The following is a 26,678-nucleotide window of genomic DNA, read 5'->3' as shown; positions in this document are numbered from 1 at the left end:
GAAATATCCACAATTGTGGTCTATCTAATGTATTAGGGCAGATTTTTGGTCATTGGGGAACCCTTAGCATCTTAATAGAGCCATATCCTATTGGCAGAATTAAATCTCCATGAACTATACAAAGTATGCCAGTACTTTCTAAGTATTAGTATCTTCTTTTGTGACAAAGTTCCTTTTTGAATGAGCTATCTCTCAGTATATACACTAATACCATTCATCAGCATATCAAGAAATACTACCAAATGTTTAGTCCAGAATAAGTACTAAATTGTATTCCATTTTTGTATTTTATGGAGGGTCTCAGTCTACACTTAGAGCAACCATAGTTTGTCTTAAATGTGTAAACTTCATTAAACATAAATAATGCAGAAAAAATAGAAAACTAATTTATATCTATTATATGCCCCCCAAACAAGCATGATTTAAAGTTTGACAACTAGGGTCCAAATCTACTAGGTGTACTGGTTAATAATGGCGGATTTTGTAATCAAAGAAAACATGATAATTTCAATAGAAACATCAAAAGTGCTATATTCAAAATAATGTCCAGCACTAGCTATGCATTTCCCCCATCTTTCAGGTAATTTGTGGATACCGTCCCAATAGAACTTTTCTTGTTTTGAGGCAAACCACTCAGAGACCCAATTTTCCACTTCTTCGTACGTTTTGAAGTGCTGCTCAAAAAGTGCGTGTGCCATCGATCAGAACAAGGGGTCATCTGGAGGAACAAGGTCTGAGGAATACGGCGGGTGGGATAATACTTCCCAGGCAAGACCTTTTAATGTGTATTTAACTGGTTTTGAAATGTGTGATGGTGTGTTATCATGAAGCAAAATTACTTTGCCGTGTCTTCTGGCACATTCTGGTCATTTCACAATTAAAGTGTGGTTCAAATTGAATATTTGTTGTCGGTAGTGATCAGTATTAACCGTTTCACTTGGTTTTAGAAGCTTATAATACACCACACCTTCCTGATCCCACCAAATGCAGAGCATTGTCTTCCTTCTGAAGCAATTTGGCCTTGCAGTCCATGTCGATGGTTGACCTGGACCAACCCATGATTTTGTGCATTTGGGATTCTCAAAATAAATCCACTTTTCATCACCAGTCACAATTCGATGCAAAGAAGACTTTCTTTCATGCCGTTGAAGCAACATATTACTGATGACTTTTCAGTTTTCCATTTGTCTTTTGTTCAGTTTATGTGGCACCCATTTCCCTTCCTTTAAAATCTTTCCCATTTCATGTAAACGATTGGAAATTGTTTGCTGAGCAACGTTTAATCTTTCTGTAAGTTGTTTTTGAGTTTGACACACATATTCATCCAATAATGCTTGTAATTGTTGGTCTTCAAACTTTTTCAGTTGACCTGGACATTCTTTGTCTTTCACATTGAAATCATCACTTTTAAAGCGTTTAAAACAGCGTTCACAAGTATCTTGAGATGGAGCCTGTTGACCATAAGCTTCCCGAAGTATACGATAACTTTCAGCAGCACTTTTCTTCAAAATAAAGTAATGAATTAAACATCCCGCAAATGCTCTTTTTTGGCATGAAATTCAACATTTTTAAGCGTAAAAATATCTATGATGTTAACACCTTCAGCAAATTTGACATATGAAGTTTTGAAGTTTGCTGTCAATACAACAAAATAGCATACATACATATCAACATATGTGTAATTCCATCTATTGAAAAAAATCCGCATTATTAACTGGTACACCTACTAAATCCTATTTCTGCCACTTACCATCTGTGTTATGGGGCAAGTGCTTATCTTCTTAGTGCTTTATTTTCCTATTTTGCATACTGTGATCAATAACAGTATCCCTTGGTTCATAGTTTTGTAAGAACTTAATGTTATAATACATGTGAAGCATTAACTATAGCCCCTAGGTTAAAATTAGCCTTAATAATGCATGTTACTCTTATTATTGCTCTAAAAGAAAAAAAAATAGCTGAACTATGGGTGTATCTTAAGTATATATATTCACTTGAAATATTTTGGAAAAGAAATATAGAAAATGTGGGTCACTTTTCACACGAAAAGCTATGATTTTCTAAATATATAAGTCACTTGTTTCACATATAGCTAAAATTACCTAAGGAACTCTAGCATTTCTTCCTCACTCAGATTGCCATGAGATAAAGAATATATTTTATGCATTTTAAATTAACTATCAAACAGTTAATTAAAGGATGAGATAGTAGCTTCAAATCCAAAGGAAAACAGTAATGTCATAGAGATTTTAATAGGTTTCATGTGAAAATTCAAGTGTTTCATTATTTATTTCAACGAGTTTTACCTGTAAATCCAGTGAAAATGTACAATATTTTAACCAAGTTTCTGTCCCAACCTTAATACTTCATAGCAGTGATTTTCAACTTGTGTGTCACAAGAATTTTTAAAACCTGCAATACCTGACTATTTTAGTCAGGTGTACTGACCTCTTTTCCCTTAGATTGTCAAATAAAAAGATGACAACAGCCAACACAATAATAGCTGCCCAGAGTGGATTAATAACAATTATTCCTATTTTTTGTAATATTGGAAAAAAATATAATACCTATTTTTGGTGTGTGCAGAATTTTAGTAATCAATTCATATGTGTTATGAGATGAGAAACTTTGAAAATCTGCTGCTTTATAACCTTTCCTTCCCCATGGCAATGGTGTAGTCCTGCCATCTACTGGAAGATCTACATCACTGCAGGGACACATTCTGAAAATTCATAAAAAGCCTTAAATAAAAGACAAAATTACATTTTTGTGCTTTGATATTTTAAATTTTAAATATTGAAAGTGTATCTCAAAGGAAAAGTTATTTGATATTACAAGGGAAATTATTTAAATGTAGTATAAAAATGAGATATAAAGAATGCATAAGAGGCCCAACTTTGGGCAAGTGTAACAAATAGTGCACAATTATTAAAATAAATAGGGATCTATGAAGGTATAATGGAAATTTTGTGAAGGGATAATGGAAATTTTTATGTGTCATAATAATTCATTAGCCATAACCTATAATTTTACATCAATTGGAAATCTTTCTTAACATGTTCTTAAACTTAGAAATAAACCTCAATTGTCAAAATAATAAGTTTTAAAGCACCAAAGAACAAAAAAGAAAGATGAAATATAATAGATTTCTATATATACACATGTAAATACACACAATCATGTTTTAGTATAATAAAAACAAGAAGCCCATCATCATTTGTTGTTTTGTAATTCTGATTTTCTCAAGATTAAAATCTGGCCAAGCCTGACCTGATGGCTAGAACTTCTAACTTCAAGTACAGTGGTCTTGCTATCACTCAGTAGTACCTCAGTAACCTAAGCCTTCTTCACAACATGATGGTTTAAACTACATAAGTTAACAATTTCATTTGAAAAAATTATCTAGCATATACAGAGATGTCAAAAATTATAGTTTTATGTATTTTTCACATGTATGCATGAATAAATAGGTAGATAGGTAGATAGATCATTTGCAAGAAACACTGCTAAATATTAGGGATCAAAGGTGTTACTGAAAAAGTAATAAATCTGTGAGAAAGTAAAGTGAACTCCAAAAGGCCAGCCCATCCCAATATTTGTGAGACCTGAGGCCTCCTGATCCCTTGGGCTGCAGTCCACCGGTCACTTCTTCCCACCCCCGACTCCATCTCACGTTACAAAGAAGCTTCATTCACATGCCTCTAAGACACCCAGTCCACAAGTGCAAGCCTAGATGCAGCCCCCTACACACCCACCTCCACCCTCATCAGCAGGCACCCAGAGTTTGGACCAGGAATTTGGAACCTCTAATACTTAGAATGTGCAAAAGTTGTGGATTTTGCCTTGACACTCAGGCACCTCACTTTGTGTGGAAGGGCAACTGTAAAAGGACAGGCAGAGTAGGGTCCGTTAAAGGGTCTAAGGGTGGTACTGAAATAAGGGTAGTTTACAAAAGGACACATTTTATGCTAGCTAGAGGGTGATGGCATGGTGTGCAATGAAGGTGTCAGAGGGTATCCTCAGGATCACCATTTTCCTTAGCTGTGCATTCCAGGGTTTTGTTCTAGAATGGAGAACATTGAACTTTCCATGGAAGCAAAGAAGACAGGAATTAAGGGCAGCTCTCTCTGTATGCTCCTATCAGTCATGAGGGTCTTAAGTGCAAAGTTAGCACCTCTGACTTGTGACATCAAACTAGGGAGATCAATTTTCCCTTCAAATGTAAGGAGTCTAATCTTCAGTCTGTTTTCATTTTGCATGCAAGAACTTGCCAGATACAGAGGGAATTATTTCATCATGTGCAGGCACATGTATTGACTTACCATGCTGTTCATTTTTGAAGATGACGAACCTGCTCTTTGCTTTCTTAGACTATTAACTTCTTCTACATTTCCATCTTTTGGTTTCAAAATCATTCTGCTACTCCCCGCAGTTCCTTCTGATGAAGACCGCAGTCGTCTCTCTATAAATCTTCCTTCACGATATGGACTGAGGCTACTGGCAAGAACTATTACAAAAGATAAATAAATAAATAAATAAATAAATAAATAAATAAATAAATAAGAATATACATGTTTAAATGTAGTTTTCATAAATGTTTCATTGAAAGTATATGGGAAACACTCAGTATCATTTAAAAATTCTCTCTCACAGAAAACTTTTAAAATTAATAGTGCTAGTTTAGTTTGCTTAATCATGTAATTACTTTGAAGCCTAAAACTTTTGGAATCAGCCCGGCCAGTGTACTCAGTGGTTGAGTGTCGACCTATGAACCAAGAGATCATGGTAATATTCCTGGTCAGGGCACATTCCTGGGTTGTGGGCTCAATCCCCAGTGTGGGGCATGCAGGAAGTAGCCAATTAATGATTCTCATCATTGATTTTTCTATCCCTCTCCTCTTCTCACTTTGTCTCTCTGAAATTAATTATATCAATTATATCTATACTAGGGGCCTGGTGCACGAAATTCGTACACTGGGGGGTCCCTCAGCCCAGCCTGCCCCCTCTCACATACTGGGAGCCCTCAGGGGATGTCCTACTGAGAGCTTAGGCCCGCTCCCTGCTCCCCTTAGGGAGCAGGCCTAAGCCACAGTCTGGCCTCCCTTTGTGGGAGGCAACCGGCTGATCAGGGGAAGGTACCAGCCCCATCACCCCGCTGCTGCAGCCACTGCCAGTCACCACAGCCACCAAGGTGTTTTCATCAACACAAACTCCAGTCCCTTCACTATGAAAAAATGACAATTTTCTTTAGGCATTTTCAAGATATGTCTTTCATAGGATATGACATTTCTTTCTTTTTTTTTTATCCTCACCTGAGGATATGTTTCCATTGATTTTTAGAGAATGTGGAAGAGAAAGGGAAAGACAGAGAGAAACATCAAAGTGAGAGGAACACTTTGATTGGTTGCCTCCTGCATGAGCCCTGACATGGGCCCTGGCCAGGGAGGAGCCTGCAACCTAGGTACATGCCCTTGGTCAGAATTGAACCCAGACCCTGTGGTAGGCACGCCGAGGCATTATCCACTGAGCCAAACCAGCTAGGGCAGGATATGACATTTCTTAGCCCTCCAGCAGCAGACCTTCGTTTTTTTCTCCAGGAGTAAGGTGGAAAAACCCTAGATCACCTTTTTAGATTCTTATTACCCAAGTTACTAAGAATATTACCAGTGGCCTACAGGGAACTTAGCCAATGAGCGGTCAGAAAAGGTGTTTCCTCTATAGTTCACACTGATCGCCGGTTTGGCCCCAGCTCCCTCCAATCACCGGCTCGGCCCCTGCCCAGGCCTAAAGCCTCAGGGCCTGGGCAGGGCCCCCCCCCATTTCCCGCCAATGGCTGGCTCCTTCCCTGCCCAGGCCTAAAGCCTCTAGCCCAGGCTTTAGGTCTGGGCAGGGGTCCCCTCGGCTCCGATGGCCGGCTCCGCCCCTGCCCAGGAGCCCCCTTGCTCAGGCCCTTCCTATGCTGCTCAGGGCCCACAGAGGGTCTACCTCAGAGTGACCTGGGTGTTAATGATGTTCCCGGGACCCAGGCCGCTGGGCGCCTACCTATGCAAATTAACCGCCATCTTTGTTGGTTAATTTGCATACCCATCCGATTGGCTGGTGCGCATGGCGAAGTGATACCAATTTGCATGTTTCTCTTTTATTAGTGTAGATGTGTGTGTGTGTGTGTGTGTGTGTGTGTGTGTGTGTGTAAAACCAACAGTTGAATCTTTGGAAAAATAAACAAAGTTGACAAACCTTTAACTTGGTTCATCAAGAAAAATGAGAGAGAACCCAAATAAACAAAATCAGAAATTAAAAAAGAGAATTAACAACTGCCACCATAGCAATACAAAAGATTGTAAGAAAATATTACCAACAACTATATGCCAACAAATTGGACAACTGAGGTGAGATGGATCAATTCCTAAAAACATACAATCTGCCAAAATTGAGTCAGCAAATATCAGAAAACCTGAATAGACTGATTATAACTAATGAAATTGAAGCAGTGGTGAGAAAACTCCCAGCAAATTAAAGTCGTACACTAGATAGCTTCACAAGTAAATTTTATCAAACATTAAAAAAAGAACTAATATTTATCCTTCTCAAACTATTCCAAAAAATTCAAGAGGAGGGTAGACTTCCAAGCTCATTTTACTAGGCCAAATTATTTGGATAATTTGGATTATCCAAATCCAAAATTAGATAAAGACACTACAAAGAAAAAATATATAGGCCAATATCCCTGATGAACATTGATGCTAAATACCTCAACAAAATATTAGCAAATCAGATTCAGCTATACATTAAAAAGATCATACACCATGTCAAGTAACATTTATTCCAGGAATGCAAAGATGGTACAATATTCACAAATTATTAAACATGATACATCACATAAACAAAATGAAGAATAATCACATGATCATATTAAAAAAGCATTTGATAAAATCCAGCACCCATTTATGATAAAAATTCTCAGAAAAGTAGAAATAGAAATAACATACCTCAATGTAATAAAGGCCATATATGACAAACCCATAACCAACATTATACTCAATGAACAAAAAATAAATGTGTTTCCTTTAAGATCAGGAACAAGAGAGGGATGTTTGCTTTCACCACTCTTATTCAACAAAGTACTGGAAGTTCTAGTCACAGCAGTCAAACAAAAAGAAATAAAAGGCATCCAAATTGCAAAGGAGGAAGTACAACTGTCATTGTTTGCAGATTCCATGTTACTGTAGATAGAAAACCCTAAAGACTTCACCGAAAACCTATTTGAACTGATAAAATGAATTTGGCAATGCAGCAGGATACAAAATTAATGCCCAGAAATCTATGGCATTTTTATAAAGCAACAATGAATAATCAGAAATAGAAATTAAGAAAACAGTACTATTTACAATTGCAACAACAACAAAAAATAAGTTCCCTAGGAATAAATTTAACCAAGGAGGTAAAAGACCTTTGGTCAGAAAAAGAAGAAAGGATGGAAGATACAAATAAGTGGAAGCATATACTGTGTCCATGGATAGGAAGAAATAATATCATTAAAATGTCCATAATACCCAAAGCAATCTCTAAATTCAATGCAATTCCTATTAAAATAGCAATGGCACATCTCACAGTGTTAGAACAAATATTCCAAAAATTTATATAAAACCACAAAAGACTCCAAAGAGCCTCAGCAATCTTGGAAAGAACAAAGTTGTAGGTGTCATGCTACCTGATATCAAGTTATACTACAAGGCCATGTTAATCAAAACAGCATGGTACTGGCATAAAAACAGGCATATAGATCAATGGAACATAATAGAGAGCCCAGAAATAAACCTATACCTTTATGGTCAATTAATATTTGAAAAAGGAGACAAGAATATATAATGGGATAAATACAGTCTATTAAATAAATGTTGTTAGGAATATTGGACAAAATATTGCAAAAATATGAAGCTAAACCACCTCCTCACACCATAACAAAAATAAATTCAAAATGGATTAAAAACTTAATTTGAGTTGTGAAACTATAAAAATCCTAGAAGACATAGGCAGTAAAATCTTGAACATTTCTCATAGCAATATTTTTTCTGATATATCTCCTCGAGTAAGGGAAACAAAATTTTTAAAAAAATTAAAATGGGACTACATCAAACTAAAAAGCTTTTACAAAGCAAAGGAAACCATCAATAAAATGAAAAGGCAACCCACTGAATGGGAGAACATATTTGCCAATGATATATCTGATAAGGGGTTACTTTACAAAATTTATAAAGAATTTATATGACTCGATACTAAGAAAATAAACAACCCAATTTAAAAATGGCCAAAGGACCTGAATAGACACTTCTCCAGAGAGTACATGCAGATGGCCAGTAGATGTATAAAAAGATTCAAATATCATTAATCATAAGAAAAATTAAAACTATAATGAGATATCCCCTCACAACTGTCAGGATGGCTATCATCAATAAATCAACGAACAACAAGTGTTGTGGAGGATGTGGAGAAAAGGGAACCCTCGTGCACTGTTGATAGGAGTACAGATTCGAGCAGCCACTGTAAAAAACAGTATAGAATTGCCTCAAAAAATAAAAAATGAAACTGTGTCATGACCCATCTATCCCATTTCTGAAAATACTTTGTAAGAAACCCAAAACACTAATATGAAAGAATATATGTATCTCTATATTCATTGTAGCGTTATTTATAAGAGCCAAGATCTGGAAGCAGCCCAAGTGACCATCAGTAGATGAGTGAATAAAAAAGCTGTGGTACATTTACTCAATGGAATACTACTCGGCCATAAAAAAGAAGGAAATCTTACCTTTTGTGACAGCATAGATGGACCTGGAGAGTATTATGCTAAGTGAAATAAGCCAATCAGAGAAAAACAAATACCATATGATCTCACTTATAAAGGGTGTCCCAAAATTCACGCAAGAAGTAATTTTGATAGAAAACACAGGTTTATAATTAAAAATTGTACATTTTTTATTGATTCATAAAGTATACAGTATAGGGTTATGTATGCAATAGCATATCACGTAAATGGCCTCCACAGCTTTGCTGGCACATATGCACTCTTTTGTTATTGCCTGAGCAGCTGCATTTTCGAAGAAGAATGGTCCGATGATGCCTCCAGCCCAAAATCCGCACCAAACAGTGACACGTTGTGGATGCATTTGTTTCTCAACAATCACTCGTGGATTTTCTGAACCCCAAATGCAACAATTTTGTTGATTAACCAAGCCATGAAGATGAAAATGAGCCTCATTGAAATTCAGCCACATTTATGTAAAATGGTCATGGAAAATTTCAACAAAAGAGTGCATATGTGCCAGCAAAGCCGTGGAGGCCATTTACCTGATATGCTATTCCATACATAACCCTATACTATATACTTTATGAATCAATAAAAAAATTACAATTTTTGATTATAAACCTGTGTTTTATATCAAAATTACTTCTTGCATGAATTTTGGGACAACCTTTATGTGGAATTTAATGAAACAAAATAAACACAATAGAAACAGATTAATAGATACAGAGAACAGACTGACAGCTCTCAGAAAGAAGGTTGTTTGGTGATTGCCAGAAGGAAAAGGGGATGTGGGGAGGCAGAAGAGAGCAAAAAGAGAACAAATGGTAGTGGTAAGAAACTTTGGGTGGTGAGTGCACGATTCGGTATACAGATGGTGTCTTATTAAGTTGTATACTTGAAACCCATATGGTTTTATTAAACAATGTAATATATTAAATTCACTTAAAATAATTTCTATAATTTTTTAAAATGTAGCTATAGCTAAAAGTCTGGAAATAAAATGCCAAAATGTCAATATTTGATAATTCTGACAGACTAGAAGCAATTATTTCCTTTGTATTTCACAATGTTCCTTTAATTTTTACAATGTTTTTTACATGAAAATATTGAGGATAACTTATGCACAGCTTCACTAGGTCAGATAATTTTATTTCATATTATAATTATAAACATGCAGAATGGACAAAATGAATAGAAAAAGAACAAAAAAGTAGGCGGATACATAAAAATGATCTTATATCAAATATAAAAAAACACTAAGCTATATAATTATATCACTGAACAATTACTTCATGGATTTAAAAGTTTAAAATTAATCATGGAGGGACTAGTTAGATAAATCATAGAATGTTATGATTCATAACATTATAATATACAATTTGACTTATAAATCTTATTTTATATTTTATTATTATTATTCCTAATGTTTTAGAAAGAGCCAGGGTCATATTTGTCTTATAGCCTGGCCATTAAGAACCTGAGCTTTGGATTGAGATAGCTGTAACTGTGGCCAAAGTTGTCACAGTGGGATGCCATGCTTCCACTTTTAGAAAATACATCGGCTTCAGAAACAGAATCTTCAGTCAAGACTAAAATCTCTGAAGGTGTCTGAGCTGTGGTAAAATCAGCAGAAAGTAATGAAGATTGTAAAGAGCTTCCTGCCCGTTCTTACCTGCTCTATGGTCTCTTGATTATAGTTTTCGCGTTTGTTAACTGGGAAATATACTAGTGCCTATCTCATGGGGTTTGTGTCCAGAACAATTACATACAATTTGTAACTTTGGACACATTACTTAACCTACCTGTGCTCCAACTGTTTTGCCTGTACAGTGTGCTATAACAAGAGGAGTGATCTCAATGATTTGAGGACTAAATGAATTAATGTATCTAAAGAGCACAGGACAGTGAGTGGAACAGAAAAATCTTTCAATGTTGGGAGAACTAGTAGTAGTAGTAGTAGTAGTAGTAGTAGTAGTAATAGTGGAATATATTCATTACAATAATTAAGAAATACCAATATTCCACCATAAACTCTAAAAAAGACAATCCTTGCTTTAGATAAAGCCACATGGAAAATAAAATGTGTTTTCTTCCACTTTCTTCTGAGGGTCAGATTCTGGATAACACAACTAAGAAAAATGAGTAATATTGCTGAATTACATTTTTAGCAAAATGTAAGCTTAAAATCAAATAGTGAACAAATTTCAAATTATAAACAGGAAAGAATATTAGAGTAAAAAAAGGAAAATGTGGTTTCAATTAATGACATGGAGTAAGAAAATTCAATAATTATAATAAAAATTATAATTTATACAAAGAAAATCAGTATACCTTTGGCAGGATTGGCATCATATCCATATGTTTTGTTAAAAATATGACGATCACCAGAAGAAGGTATTATCCTTGAATCTGATATAGGATGAATCCCTTTAACACGTTCAGCTATTGCTTTATGTTGCTCATAAAATCCAAGTTTCCTTGGGGAGCTTGTTGTCAACATTGTATCACCGTTTTGTAATACCATATGCTCTTCTCCTTGAGTATCTGCTGATAGGTGATTCTCTAAGTCACTCCCATTTGTAACAGAGAGTTCAGAGATTTGCAATAACACTTCCTTCTGATTAGCAGCAGAGGTTTCTGGTAAGGAATTAGATTCAGTGCTACATCGACCTTCTAACCTATATTTCCCAGGAGACATAATTGCACAGGGAACAGTTCCTATATGGTCTATTGTTGCCTTTGTAACAGCAGCAGGATTGGGAGAGATCTGAGAGGTAGAATCATTGTGGCCAAAGTTGTCACAGTGGGATGCCATGCTTCCACTTTTAGAAAATACATCGGCTTCAGAAACAGAATCTTCAGTCAAGGCTAAAAACTCTGAAGGTGTCTGAGCTGTGGTAAGATCAGCAGAAAGCAATGGGGATGGTAAAGAGCTTCCTGCCCGTTCTGTTACATCCACAGAGCAAGATGGAGAAGCTCTTACTGATACAGGTTCTCTCTCTTGGAACTGTGTAATTTCCAATGAGAATTCAGACTGCTGTACCAATGAAGTGGACTGGCTCGGTGGAACTGGCTTAGAAAATTTATAGTGAGAGGAAAAGGATTTAGTAAGCAGCTTCTTTGTTGACTGCTTAACAGAACGGCGAGTTGGTTCTTCTGTGAATCCAGAATCATCCCCTTCACTTTTGCCAGAACTTAAGCAATTTATAAAGACATTCTTATTAGTTGAGTGCTCCTTCTCCCTTTCAAAATCCTCTGTCAAAGATCTTGTTATCTTCTTATTTCTTGAACTACTAAAACCAACAGAATGTCTTCCCCTGGTTTTAATATATTCTTCCGAAGTCAGTTTTTGCATACTGCTGTGACCAGCTTGAGCACCATTTGAAATACTAAGGTTCTGGTTGGTAGGTTCTTGCTTAGGTTCACTCCCCTTCTTATGGTGGAAGCTAATGGAAGGAGTTCGGAATATGCTCCTGCGTTTACCTGTACTACCTGAGCTTGAGTTTGTGCTGGAAGGTGAGGAACTGTGGACACCAACTGTATTACTGGAGGAAGGTGAAGAAGGAAGAGAATCATGTCTTCTGCTAATACTTCTTCTGAATATTGGCAACCTGGAGACCAGGGTAGATCGTCTTGATCCAGAGTCCCCCATTGGGACCCCAAAGCTTGCACTGTGATATCCAACTTAGCAGCCTGGGAAAAGTTAAGACAAAAAGAACAAGTCAATAGAATTCAATTATAAATAAGACATTTTGAAATAAATAATTGTTCTTCAAGACACAAAATATAATTATGTTTATATTAAAACAGTAAATACTAAAATTCTGATACTTAAAGATTTTATTAAAAATTTGTAAGTGGCAACATTAGAGAATATTTTAAAGCAACTTTATGATGCTGCAAAAATTTCATGATTACCCGGAGTATTTAAAGTCTATTCAAATGAGTATTGGGTTGGGAGACACAAGATCATTATTCAAGAGCCAGCCTTACTACATACTCTGGTTCTACATACTCTTACTAGTACATACTCTGGTAATTCATTGAATCTTAACCTTTTATGTCTATTTGTTTAGATGTAGTAGGCATGTGGCAGCCATGATCATTGCCCTCTGGGTAAAATGTCCCACCGCTGCCTCTGTTAGCCAGCACCAGATAGACCATGGGTTTCAACACATTATTCACATGAACTGAATAGAATCACAGACCAGCCTAAGGTATGAGCTGATATTAGAGGCTCCACTCAAAGGATAAACAACGAGGATGCATTCTTCCTCTCGGAGTTTGATTTAGGACATTTAGAGATACTAAGTACATTGGCAGAGGCAACTAAACCACGAAAGAATATAGTGTGGAGTTATAAGCAAGATAAAGTTATGAAGAAACCACAACTATGAGTTGAAGACAAGACCTGATTGAAAGCTAATTCAACAGGTAAGAATACAGACTGAGAGGAGAAGCATGGAAAATTCTGAATCATATTAATATCAGAGTACTGATGATGGAGAAGAAGGAAGAGGAGAGCGTAGCAGATGTTCAACTATGATGTACTGGGTACTTTTACACAGTTTATCTCTTTTAATGCTTCTGCGTGGAGAAGTAGATACTACTACTATGGACATTTTATAGCAGAAAGATAACTTGCCTAATGTCACTCAGTTAATAAGTGGTAAAGCAGGAATAAGAAGCTAAGTCTTATCTAACTACAGGATCAGGTCATAATCAGCATGGCTTGTACTGCTTTCACTAGAGTGAAAAGGCAAGGCCCAAACACGCTTCCATTTCAGGGATTCCTGGTTGTATGGTCAATATTGCTATTCTGGTGACTGCTATTTTTCACTAGTTTTCATAATGTGTCATAACATGGCTCCTGTTTTGTTTTGCTTTGTCTCTAAATTTCACTTAATACCTTAACTATAATGTACATGCTCCGTTTGTCAACTTGATTAAGGCTCTATTTCATTTTGTTGCTTTTTGCAACCAAAACGAAATAATAACAAATACACATAAAATGACAAGCCCTCCATTTTATCATCTTTACTGATATGAGACTGAGAAAGTAAAATGTTCTCATGTCCTTAAAGAAGTATATGACAATAATGGAAAATATTTTCTCTTTCAGATATGCATTCATATATACTTAATATTTTGTCCCAAATAATAAAAAATGTAACAGTTTTGCATTATTTGATTTTCTGGATGATTTTTAGTTATACTCACTGAATTTGAATTTAAATTAAACTGTGTATGAACCACTCCCAATATATTTAAGTATTCTTATAAGGCTTTAGGTGAAGAGAACTTAAAATATAAACACAGACACTAGCTCTTGAAATCTTTCACAAATCAAAAATATCTCATTTTCTTCCCAGCTTAAATTTTTCAAAATGGATATAAAATATGATACATTTTTTCATAATCTCACTCTTAATAATGCTTTAATTAACATCATTCTCAGCTGTGATTTTTTCATTTACATGCAAGATTTATTTCCATCAAATGCCCAGTGAAGATGTGGCTCTCATTAGAGCATTATCAACCATAATGATTTGCAGCTGGTGATGAACCTATGGCCTTCAATGCATTAATGTCAAGATATTTATCATTTGTATTGACACAGTATAAGAACTTACGTATACTGAAATATTTGTTGGCCTTTTAAAAATTATTTCTTGCATTTGTATCATCATTTAAAAACAAAAGAGTGACTCAGTTCCATATTTCTTTAGTAAGTATTCAAAAAATTTAACTAATAAAAATTCAGAAAAAAATATTATAATAATTACTCCTCTTCCTAAGTATTTAATGAAAATGACCAGGTTTCCATTGGGTACAAAAAAAAAAATTTAGGCTACTAATATATTTTTCATAATTTATTTAAGTAAAACATCAGAGAGATACTAAGAGCTATTTATACACTGAATGGATGATATGGAGTGAACATAAAATCTATTAGAGACAAAAATTCTTTAGATTTTACGTTGTCTACTTACAGTCTTTTAAATTAAGTTCTTTATTTCCTACTGAGAGCTTTCCAGCTAAACAAGAGACAGATCAAATATCTGTAGTTTGGAATTATCAACATTTTTTAGAGAGACTCTAAGGTCTGGATGCTATCTACATCTCCAGATTCATTATCCCACTTCTCCCACTTTATTCTCCAGTTACACTGATTATACTTTCCATTTTCTGCCCACTTTCACCTTCTGGGCATTTGCAGATGTGGGTGCACCTGCTTGGCATGCCCTTCCTAGGACCTGATGTGGCAATATTCCTATTTCCATGACATCATTCATTCCAGGACGCCATCACTGACCCTCCTTCCCACCCTCCTCCATTTCAGATATCCTACTCCTTTATGAATCCTAAAATATTACTTTATAAAGTAAGAATCTGTTTATTAACCTGACTTTACTATTTACCATAAGTTTGTTAAGTAGCAAAGGCCATCGCTGCTTTGCTTTGAGATCCCACTGCCTAGTATAATACACAATTAATACCTATAGAATTGGTGGATTTTGCAAACTGAAGCTTCATCTTGAACACATCAGTATTTCAAATATAAATAAGCATCTGCTGTCTCACCACCATAAATAAATGCTATAATTTGCAGTTACTTATGCTGAACTATGACTTTTAGAGGTTCATAAGTTTAAAGCTTTTCAAGCTGTAATATTATTTAATAATCTAAAAGCTGCCAATGTATAAAAATACAATGCTAAACATGTTTAATAAAAGAATATATCATCACATCAACTTCAATTATTAATGAAAAACCAATATAACATTACATGTTAATTTTATTTTTATTATGATTTTATTATATTTTTATTTAAATTTTATTTAATTCCTTAGCAAACCTTGTATATATTTTCATATTTTTAAAATAGATTTCCAAATCAGATAACAGATAAAATAGACATATTTTTCACAATTCTCCTCTAATATTTCTTGGTTCAGAAGTCTTAGCCACTTTAAACATAACAGCTCCTAAAAATATATGATTGGACTAGACCTTCCCATTGTCCAGGGGCCTTTACAACCATAAATATTATATTCTTCAGAAAAGTACATTCTTCATATAAAAAGGGTGTCCTCTAATTATACCTTTTAAGCTGTATAAATAAGCAAAAATACTGATTTGTAGGCAATATCACTACACAGATGCATGCTGACCCTATTAGAAGTGGTGTGAAACTCAGTGTGATCTCAACTGAAGAAATGGTTTCCTTTGTTCTTTAGTATCAGGATTTAACAAAAAACTCCCAGAAAGTACTTTATCCAGTGATCTCTTAACAAACACTATCATTGCTCTTAACAGAGTACAACATTATATGGTGGATCTATTCTGAATAAAAGGAGAGGGGAATTTCTTGTTTGGTATGGTTGAGGAAAATATGGATTATAATTTAAGGAGTTATATGAACTGCTACTATGTTAGCTATTTAAAATTAGAGCACAAATAAAACACATTAAAGAAGTTAGAAATACTGAAAAAAGACTTCCATGATTCCAAAGGCCTTATCCAAAGGCATAACACAACCTTGCATTGTTTCAGAGATATAATCTTGGAAACTGATTCCCATATATACAAACAGATATATCTTTCTGTGCAAGTAACAGAAGCAAAGCAAAAAAACCCTTCACCCTTTCCTTTCCCAATATTTTTCAAACATTTCCTTAGAATTTTGACAACCCTCATATTTCTCCACTGTGAGCCCAAGGTGATAAAGAGTCACCGGATGTTCATTTGGTTTGTTTCTCTCCCCAAACTGATGGTATTTTTATGAAAAAAGCAAAACTAAACAAGACATACACATGCAATTAGCAAAAATAAATAAATATACACACATGCAATCAGCAAAAATATAATAATAATATAGTTTCAACTCCAAGTTCTGCCACATACTAGTAACATGAACTTGAACATAGGTAACAATTATTTTGTAGTGATTTCTTGTAAGGATAAGAAGGCACAACATACAAACCTAACACTCTGTCTGGTATAGAGTATATTTTCAATTTCTTTCTTTTCAAGGAAATGCATTCAAACAAAAGTGTCATGGTGGTGCAGCACATACATAGAGTGATTATGATAATGAGCTACTTTTCAAATCTGTCCCAAACCCTCTAATTTAAAAAAATCATTAAAACTATTGGGGGAAAGGAGATATGTAAATTTAAATTGAGATCAGTATTCTATTTCCTTATGATGAACCTCCCCAAAGTATACACTTTTATTGGACTTTAAAAACAATGATCAATATTTGTGAGAAATGTTGCATGAAATACATCCTGTCCCAGTTCTACTCTTTCTCAGAAAAGATTTTAGAAAATAATCCAGTAAAGCCTAAATGACCATGCTGAAAAGAAAACCTATGATACATGATAAAATGGAAGAAAGAAAACTCACAGAAACCAAACACTCTCTAGATAACAATTTTTCAACATTAAGAAAATGATGGCAAAAAAATAAAAAAGAAAGAAAATAAATCATATGTAAATATACCAAAGGGCATTGATCAATTTTTATTACAATTAAATAGGATAAAAGCTTGAAGAAATTTCCAAAACAATCTTATCTAATTATGTCATTTAGCCACAGATTTAAATGAGGCTCACACCTGTTAGGTGGTTAGTGTTTAGCTGGAAAGCCTTCCAGACTCTTTCTATTACAAAAGCCATGCAATTTCACTTCAACATTCTTATACTTCATGGTATAATTTTTCCTTAAATGTATTTCCAAAATGTCTTATTGTTTTCTCTTAAATGAATCGGGAACTAATGAAAGCATTTTTGACAGATAAATCACTTTCACAGCATGAGGAAGGATCATTTCAGCCAGGAGGGTCAGTGAGGACCATATGAGACACATTAAAAGGATGACTGATTATGATCATGTGGGCGATTGGTTACAGGGAGGAGAATGAGATTGTCAGCCTAAGGTAGAAAGAGTGAGAAATCATATAATTGACTGGATTGTTTAATTAACAAAGTATTATATTTGCATATAATTTAGCCACATTGAGTATACTGTTATTTTTAAATAAACAAGAAAATAATCCAAATAAATAACTTATTACATCAGAAATGTCTACTTTTATGTGATTACTAAAAATGATTTGACTCTAAAGGTGATATGTAAGCAGAGATAGATGTCCCTGATCAGATCTGTATAAATTAATCTCCTAAATAAAAAGAAAGAGATGCCAAATTAGCATGATAATGGGAACTGTTACCACAGGCAAGGAGAATACATTTCAAAGAGATTATTCTAGCAGAATTTAGGGAGGCAGATGAGTGCCTTGTCTGAATTAATGGAAGGACATGGGCCATAATACATATTTAACAAGACAAGTCATCTTGAGACCCATTCAGATATGATCTTAGTTCTTTAGTGAACAGAAGAGACAAACGAGAAATAAAGAAAGACTGGATTTTAGCCAGAGATTAGACAGAAGTTACTAGTGACAGAATAAAGAAATTTAAACACCATATCTACATGTGACCAGGCTTAGGTAAATAATGAGACAACATTTATATTTTAGGAATATTACATATTCTGGTATTTTTACACAAATGAATGTATAACTGTTAAGAATGTGGATTCTGATAAAAGAATATCTAGATTTGAATTCATCTCAACTCATAAGAGTTGACTGGCTTAAAAAGTTACTTAAACTCTGAGCCTGAGAATAATAGTTGCACGGTCTTAAAGAGATTTTATGAGGAACACATAAATAAATGCAAAAAGGGACTTTGAACAGGGTCGAGCACATGGTAAGTGCTTAACAACTATAATTTACTTATGAGGAACAATTTACAATTTTTACTGTTTCACAGCATATGTAGTTTAATTTAGCTGATAACTTCACCAACCTCTCTCAGCTAGAATTTCTAATTTTGTCTACTGGTAAACTAATACTATCATTTCCTGAGTCAATCATGAACAGTACAGAAAGGTAATTCGAGCAGTAATAGTATATATAAACTAGAGGCCCGGTGCATGAATTCATGCACCAGTGGGGTCCCTCAGCCTGGCCTGCTGGATTGGGCCAAAACTGGCTCTCTGACATATCCCGAGGGGTCCCGGATTGTGAAAGGGTGCAAGCCAGGCTAAGGGATCCCACCAGTGGACAATTGGGGCCAGGGAGGGACACAGGAGGTTGGCCAGCCGGGGAGGGACCACGGGAGGGCTCCAGGGCGTGTCTGGCCCATTTTGCACAGTCCCGATCGGCTGGACCCCAGCAGCAAACTAGCCTACCTCTCTGAGCGTCTTCCCCCTGGTTATCAGTGCACATCATAGCGAGCGGTTGAGCGACCTTAGCATGTCATTAGCATATTATGATTTGATTGGTTGAACAGATGACCGGACACTTAGCATATTAGGTTTATATTACATAGGATGAGGCTTGGAATTAGGACATCTATCTGTCTATCTATCTATCTATCATCTAATCTATATCACTGAATAAATAGTGATTTAGCCAATATTACAAACACTTCTTAAATTATCTCTTACAAATAATCTCATTCAACCATGGCTTGTTTTTGACCCAAAATATTATTGACCGTGTTGATGTCCTTCCTGACTATAAGTTCAGTTCAATTTTTTTTTTAAATATATTTTATTGATTTTTTACAGAGAGGAAGGGAAAGAGATAGTTAGAAACATCGATGAGAGAGAAACATCGATCAGCTGCCTCCTGCACACCCCCTACTGGGGATGTGCCTGCAACCCAGGTACATGCCCTTGACCGGAATCGAACCTGGGACCTTTCGGTCCGCAGGCCGACGCTCTATCCACTGAGCCAAACCGGTTTCGGCCAGTTCAATTTTTTTAAAATATATTTTATTGACATTTTACAGAGAGAATGAGAGAGGGATAGAGAGTTAGAAACATCAATGAGAGAGAAACATTTATCAGCTGCCTCCTGCACACGCCCTACTGGGGATGTGCCTGCAACCAAGGTACATGCCCCTGACTGGAGTCGAACCTGGGACCTTTCAGTCTGCAGGCTGATGCTCTATCCACTGAGCCAAACCGGTCAGGGCCAAATTTTATTAAATAAACATTGAGTTTAATTACTCAGTCTTAGTTTTTAATTTTCAACAAGATAATCCAGACTTTAAGGAGCAAATAAATGAAAACACTATAAATATTCAAAGACTGTGTCTCAGACCCTGAACATGATTCCCAAAAGATGACTTTGTTAACTTTGTTGAGCAATATCAATATAACAAATATACCACTTTAAAGATGGTAGCACACATCTAGAAGTATATATGTTTGTTAATAAAAAAATTACATTATTATTATTTTTTAAATATATTTTATTGATTTTTCTACAGAGAGGAAGGGAGAGGGATAAAGAGTTAGAAACATCGATGAGAGAGAAACATCAATCAGCTGCCTCCTGCACACTTCCCACTGGGGATGTGCCTGCAACCAATGTACATGCCCTTGACCGGAATCGAACTTGGGACCCTTGAGTCCACAGGCTGACACTCTATCCACTGAGCCAAACCGGTTAGGGCTACATTATTTTTATACACATACCTTACATGGAGTAATTTAGTTTGTTATTTTAAATACTATTTTGGGGGAAAATTTTTCTTACAATTTTCTAAGTTAGGTTTTCTAGAAAAAGAGCCTGAGCAAAGGATTCATGTTGAAGCAATTTATTACAGAACAACTCTCAGGGGAATGTGAGGAAAGAAGGCGTGATAGGATGGGGGGAAAGCTAACCAAAGATGTGGAGACCAGCCTCAGACTAATCCCATGGAACTGGAGCACTAATTGAGATCTTGAGAGAGTGGCTGGTCCTTGTATCCCCAGCCAGTCAACCATCTGTAGACTTCTCTAAGGAATGGGAAAAAATATTTGAAACATAACAAACAGTCAAATAATTGATAACCGGAATACATAAATAACTTTTATGAATCAATAAGAGAAAGACAATCCGAAAGGAAAAATAAATGTGTAAAGAACATGAACAAGCAATTGTGTAAATGCATAGGAAAAAGATATGAAAGGATGTGTGGACAGTGGTTATCCTTGAAGAGGGCATTCGTATTGGGGATTGTCATCAGTAGGGACAACAGTGCTATCCTATCTAATAATAGACAAACATGGTAATTGACCGTACCTTCGCTACACCTCACATTGGCTGGTCAGCGCAATATGCAAATTAACCACCAACAAAGATGGCGGTTAATTTGCATATGTAGGCTCCAAGCAGCGGAGGGAAGACTGAAGGCAAGCCAGAGCAGCAAAGACAGAAGATTGAAGGCAGCTGCGGCCGGAGCAGCAAAGACAGAAGACTGAAGGCGGCTCCGGCTGGAGCAAAGGCCTGGGTCCCGGGTGCCGGAGGAGAACCTGTGCCGGCAGCCAGGAGAAGAGAAGGCCTATTGCATGAATCTCTTCATGCAACAGGCCTCTAGTATGTAATATAAACTCTTAACAATGAGAAAATTCATGAATTACTTTCATAATTAAAACTTTTAAAATTTTAAATAAAGGTACTATAAAAATATGTGCCCTATCAAAAAGTACATAATGTTGAAGAATATAGGCATATAATTGTTTTAAAAGTAATTCGAAGGGTACACAAAAAAATTAAAATATTTGCTGGAAGAAAGAGAATGAGCATCTGGAAAAATGCTATTTCTAAAAATAATTTGACCAAGTATGACAAATACAAATATCAATTCTGAGTGTTTTATTAAAACCTTCATTTTTTATATTTTAATACAATATGTTTAAATAAGTAAAACTTATGAAAGTATTAAGAATCCTTACAATAATATAAAGACTGTATTTTTCATGAACCTACATTTTTAATATTGAAATTCATGTTTTATGTGACTGTCAGTCCAAACAGAATCTGCTTATGAACTGAGGTTTACTTTTCTAACAGCTGGAATGCTATTTAGTTTCACTATTAAAAGCTATTTCCTCCTCCTTAAAAAAAATATTTAAGTATTTCTTTACTACATAATTCACCTCTACATATTGTCAGTGATAAGTCAGACACAAATGTTTTAAGACAAGTTTTTCACAATTTTTTAATAATATTTCCATAGTACAAACATTAAACCACCATAGATTGTACTTTATACAGTTGACTAATAAATCTGAGTTATATAATGATTTGGAAGCATGTAGCTATGACTTCTTGTCATTAATAATAAATTGATGCCATTATACCATTTTTTTTCAAGGCTAGTAAACTAAACAGACAGGTTGGTTTTGTATTTGCTTGATCCAAATTCATTCTTCTTTGAGACATTTATAATAGTTTATTTGTTTACTAAATATTAAAATGCCTTACAATTTAATAAAGATAAATTTAAAAGAAAAATAAAGGACCAACTTCATAACAAATACACTGCAGTTGCGTTTACCTATCAGCAGAGGGTGGAGGAGATCTTCCTCAAAGTCAAATTTTTTTTTTTTTTAACTTTCAGAGCCAATTTAAGATTCATTAAGCATTTAATTATATAAAATATCACAAAGTCCTTTATGTAATGAAAAATAAAAGTTTTCAAATACATTTGAAAGTTAAATGTTGATTTATTAAAACAATTAGTATCTTAGAAAAATGAATTGCCTTTAGAATTGAAGAAAGACTAATTCTTCACTTGAAAATTTTAAACAATAATTAGAAAAATAAAATATTTTTGGTATTTAACTTATAAATATATAGAGAGCTTATATTTTAAAGGTAATTCAGATTCATATATTTCAATTCAAATTTATTATTTTTTCAATAGTTTTTGCTCATTGGTTTTGGAACAACAGTAGAACATATACAATGCTTTGTAAGAAATATACTAGTGCAAAAGGCATATACAGATGATAGCATATCTTTCTACTATTATATGTTGTAAATATCTGTCACTTAATTTTTAAATTTTATTTACAACATTGCATAGAATAGCTCATGGTCAAAGCCAGAAATATAAATAAGAAATTAAAATATTATCATATGGCAATATAAAAAGATACCAAAACCAAAGGAAAATAATTTTTAAATGAAAGTTAAAATACATGTTAGCAGGTTAAATTTAAATGTGGCTACAGTCAATATTTATAATTATGTGTATATCTGTGTCTGTGTCTATGTCATCAGAAATATGAACACCTGATAATATAAATCAGCATTGGCAGTAATATAAAATCCAAAATTTTCAATGTATGCTCCAGTTTATTTATAAACTGGATCAATATAAGTATAAACTTAAATCAATATCATAGAAAGTCAGCATTGGTCTGGTGATAAGAAAAAAAAGAAATGAGTCTGTCTGAAAATCATTCCTGCTTTGTTTCTGTGATAAATACTGTTGTAGTTGTATCCTTTATAATGCTAATGAAGGCATGTTAAAGAATATGCTAATTTCCATTCAGTCATGTGTTGGCATGGACTACAAATTCTATCAGAATTATTTTTAAAACAGAATACTGTATTTGTCATTTTAACTATTGTCTTTAAACTCAATCTATATATACAAAAAGCCAGCGCAACACCTGAACGACCAAACGACCAGTCGACCAGTCATGCACTGACCACCAGGGGGTAGACGCTCAGTGCAGGAGCTGCCCCCCGGTGGTCAGTGCACTCCCACAGCGAGAAGCCAGGCACACGAACCCCTGCCACCTCTGGCAGGCACAATCTCCAGCAAACAGACTGCAGTCCCAAAGCCTGGGTGGTGGGGGTGTAGCTGGAATGACCATGAATCAGCCATCGCTGGCCCCTGGAACTCTCCCTTCAGACCCTGCGGCTGCACCACACCCCTTACCTATTGCCCTCTGGGTCTCTGGATGCAGGCTATGGAAAACCCATAGAGGCACTTCACAAACGTACTGCCTGGGCCAGCCCACATCTCAAGAGCAAGTGCTGGTGAAGTCCAGACCAAGGACCAACACCCTCGCGTGTCCATGGGTGAGCCCTTCACAATTTCCACCTACCACCCAGCCCTGGCCCCATCTCCCGGAAAGGTCTGCGACCTGGCACCGAATACCCACTCTGGCACCCGGGATCAGGACTTCCCTCTGGGACCCAGTACCCAGGCTTCCCTCCAGCCCCAGCAGGCACCCAGGACCCGGGCTTCCCTTTGGCCACCAGCAGGCACCCAGGACCCAAGTTTCCTTCGCAGCCCCGGCTTCGTTCAGAAGGTCATCCAGAAGGACGTCCAAAAGGACATCCGGTCTAATTTGCATATTATGCTTTTATTATTATAGATTTCCATACAATCTGTGAAATTTAGGAACACACCCTCTAACACACATGCACACATCTAATCAAAAAATGTCATTCTGAATATCATTTTTCCCAGTACAAAGTTAATAATAAACTATGTTCAGTATTATCTATATATAAAACTATATATATAAAAGCCTGAATGACCAGACGACCAGTCAACTATGACGCGCACTGACCACCAGGGGCAGACGCTTAATGCAGGAGCTGCCCCCTGGTGATCAGTGCATTCCCACAGCGGGAGCGCCACTCAGCTGATGGGCAACAGATGCCAGGCTCACAACTGGCAAGCACACCTGTGGCAGTGCGAGCCTTTCCCACCTCTGCAGCAGTGCTACCAAGCAGCCAAGTGCCCCTTCGCGCACTACCACATTCCTCAGGGAATGTCAGACTGCTGGTTTCAGCCGGTTCCCCTGGATTGCAAGAGGGCGCAGGACAGGTTGAGGGACCCCACCAGGGCGCAAATCCATCCACCAGGCCTCCAGTTCCATAGATAGAAGGGTAAAAATAATGTTCTGTAGAATATTACCACAAACACAGATGTAGTGTGCCTTATGAAAAGAGGGCAAAAATACATCTGGGAATGCAGTCTCTGTGTTACATGATAAAATTAGAAATATGATATGTTTCTTCCTCTTACATTGTAATTGCTTATGTACTCAATAAATCTGACCAAATCATAAACCAAATCATGGTTTATAATTAATAAAATAGAACAGGGAGTTCGTTTTTAGAAACTAGAAAAGAAGGCATGGTCGATATTTAACATATTTTGAAAATAAAATCCTCTGATATAATATAGTATTAAAGTAAAGTTATTTTAAATTATATTGAGATAAATTTTAAATTGGTAGAGAAGCCTAATAACCCAATGATTAATAGATATACTCTAGATCTATAAAGTATAATTAAAAGATTTTGCTAAATATAATAAAGTATATTTTGTTACCTATAGTGATCTTTGACTTAAAATTTTATTTATTTTAAGCAGAATTACATAACATATACTACAATAAAGTGAACATTATAAATTCAATGAATTTCTTTCTTTAAAAAAAACACAGGAACCTTAAACTTTGTTAATAAATTTACTAAATTGTCTTCTTATGAAACTATAGTCCTGCATCAAAGACCACTCTAAGGAATGACTGACTGTTATTTAGTTTATACTGAGTTGTATACTGTTAATTTGATAGACTAATTACTAAGAATGAAATCATGAGAGAAGAACCTAAGTTTAAGCCAAATGCACTGCTTTAGCTGTACTTGGTAGCAGGGGGAATGTGCCTGACTTGAGTTGCCACTAGAGGGAGATTTTGCATCTTGGAACACTTAAGGATTTCTGCCTTGGTGAACAACTATTGTATAAAATTTTACACTTGAAAGGTGGACTACTTATTATTATTATTATTATTATTATTATTATTATTATTTATTGGTTGTGGGTATACAGCTTAGTGGTTAGATAATCACAAAAATTATGCAATATTCCCCTCAAAAGGTGGACTTCTTTTTGAGAATGAAGAAATCAAAATACAGAGAGGTTAAGTACCTCATTCAAAGACACACAAAAAAGTGGCAGCACTAACATTTATAGAGTTCAGTGTTCCTGATAATAGAATTAACTCTAACCCAACCGAATGACAGCAGAGATTGTCACTGCCAGAAACTTCTTATTTCAAACAAGCAAAAAGACCCTTGCTCTATAAGCATCTGACATATCTATATATTTAAATAATGTTCCCATTTTTGTATAACTTTAATATATAATTTATTTTTCAAGGAACTACATCAACATAATGGTTTCTCTTGTTTCCCCTGTGTGTGGGCTTTAAAAAACAATCTTAGTCACAAATTGACTAGAATGAGTATATAAATTATCTCACCTTAATCTTCCTAACAACTGTGTAGATAACTGTAAATAGTATTCTGTTACCAGCCATTGAGTCAGCTCCCACTTTTGGTGACCCTGTGAGTGAGTGATGTCCTGCTCTCAACAGCCCTGCTCAGCTCCTGTAGACTCATCATGCTTACGGATTCTTTTATGGAGTCAATCTATCTCATATTTGGTCTTCATCTTTCCCTGCTGCCTTTTGTTTTCCCTAAAACTACTGTCTTTTGCAAAGAACCCTGCCTTCTCATGATGTACCTAAAGTAGAACAGTGTCAGTTAGTCATTTTCACCTCCAGCAATGTTTCAGGCTTAATGTGCTCTAGGACCCATTCACTCATCATTTTGGTGTTCCAGGGTATCTGTAGAGCTCTCCTGAAACACCATATTTCTCATCCTATTATTATAATTACTAGGGGCCCAGTGCATGAATTCATGCACAGGTGGAGTCCCGCCAGCCAGGCCCTAATTGGCGGATCAGGGCCAGGCCTGTGGGAGGAGGAGACAGCGGGAGGTTGCCCGGCTGGCTGCCCCAATTGGGCCCAATCAGGGACGGGCTGGCTGAGGGAAGGGGCCTCAAGCAATTGGCCAGCAGGCCCCATCTCCAATTGGGGGGGGGGGGGCAATTGGAAGTGGAGCTGGCTGGGGGGAGAGACCACAAGACCAATCGGGGTGGTGAGGGATGTTGGGGATGGCGCCACATGTGGGGGGTGGGCCCA

The 26,678-nt window shown here is 35.8% G+C and overlaps 1 protein-coding gene across 1 annotated transcript in view; it reads right to left on the bottom strand.

Annotated features, from left to right (window-relative positions):
- Window positions 1-26,678, bottom strand: part of CCSER1 (coiled-coil serine rich protein 1) — a 1,147,418-nt gene that overhangs the window by 997,938 nt on the left and 122,802 nt on the right. Inside the window, exons 2-3 of the mRNA XM_006084620.3 lie at window positions 11,138-12,499; window positions 4,323-4,507 (exon numbers count right to left, since the gene is read on the bottom strand). Of these exons, the coding sequence (XP_006084682.1) occupies window positions 4,323-4,507; window positions 11,138-12,458 (1,506 nt within the window). The 5' untranslated portion in view covers window positions 12,459-12,499. The remainder of the gene's footprint in view (window positions 1-4,322; window positions 4,508-11,137; window positions 12,500-26,678) is intronic.

The sequence above is a fragment of the Myotis lucifugus genome, unplaced genomic scaffold (genome assembly GCF_000147115.1).
Source record: "Myotis lucifugus unplaced genomic scaffold, Myoluc2.0 scaffold_12, whole genome shotgun sequence".
Classification (NCBI taxonomy): domain Eukaryota; kingdom Metazoa; phylum Chordata; class Mammalia; order Chiroptera; family Vespertilionidae; genus Myotis; species Myotis lucifugus.
Note: the sequence above shows the minus strand (reverse complement) of the source record. Positions and strands in the feature narration are given on the sequence as shown.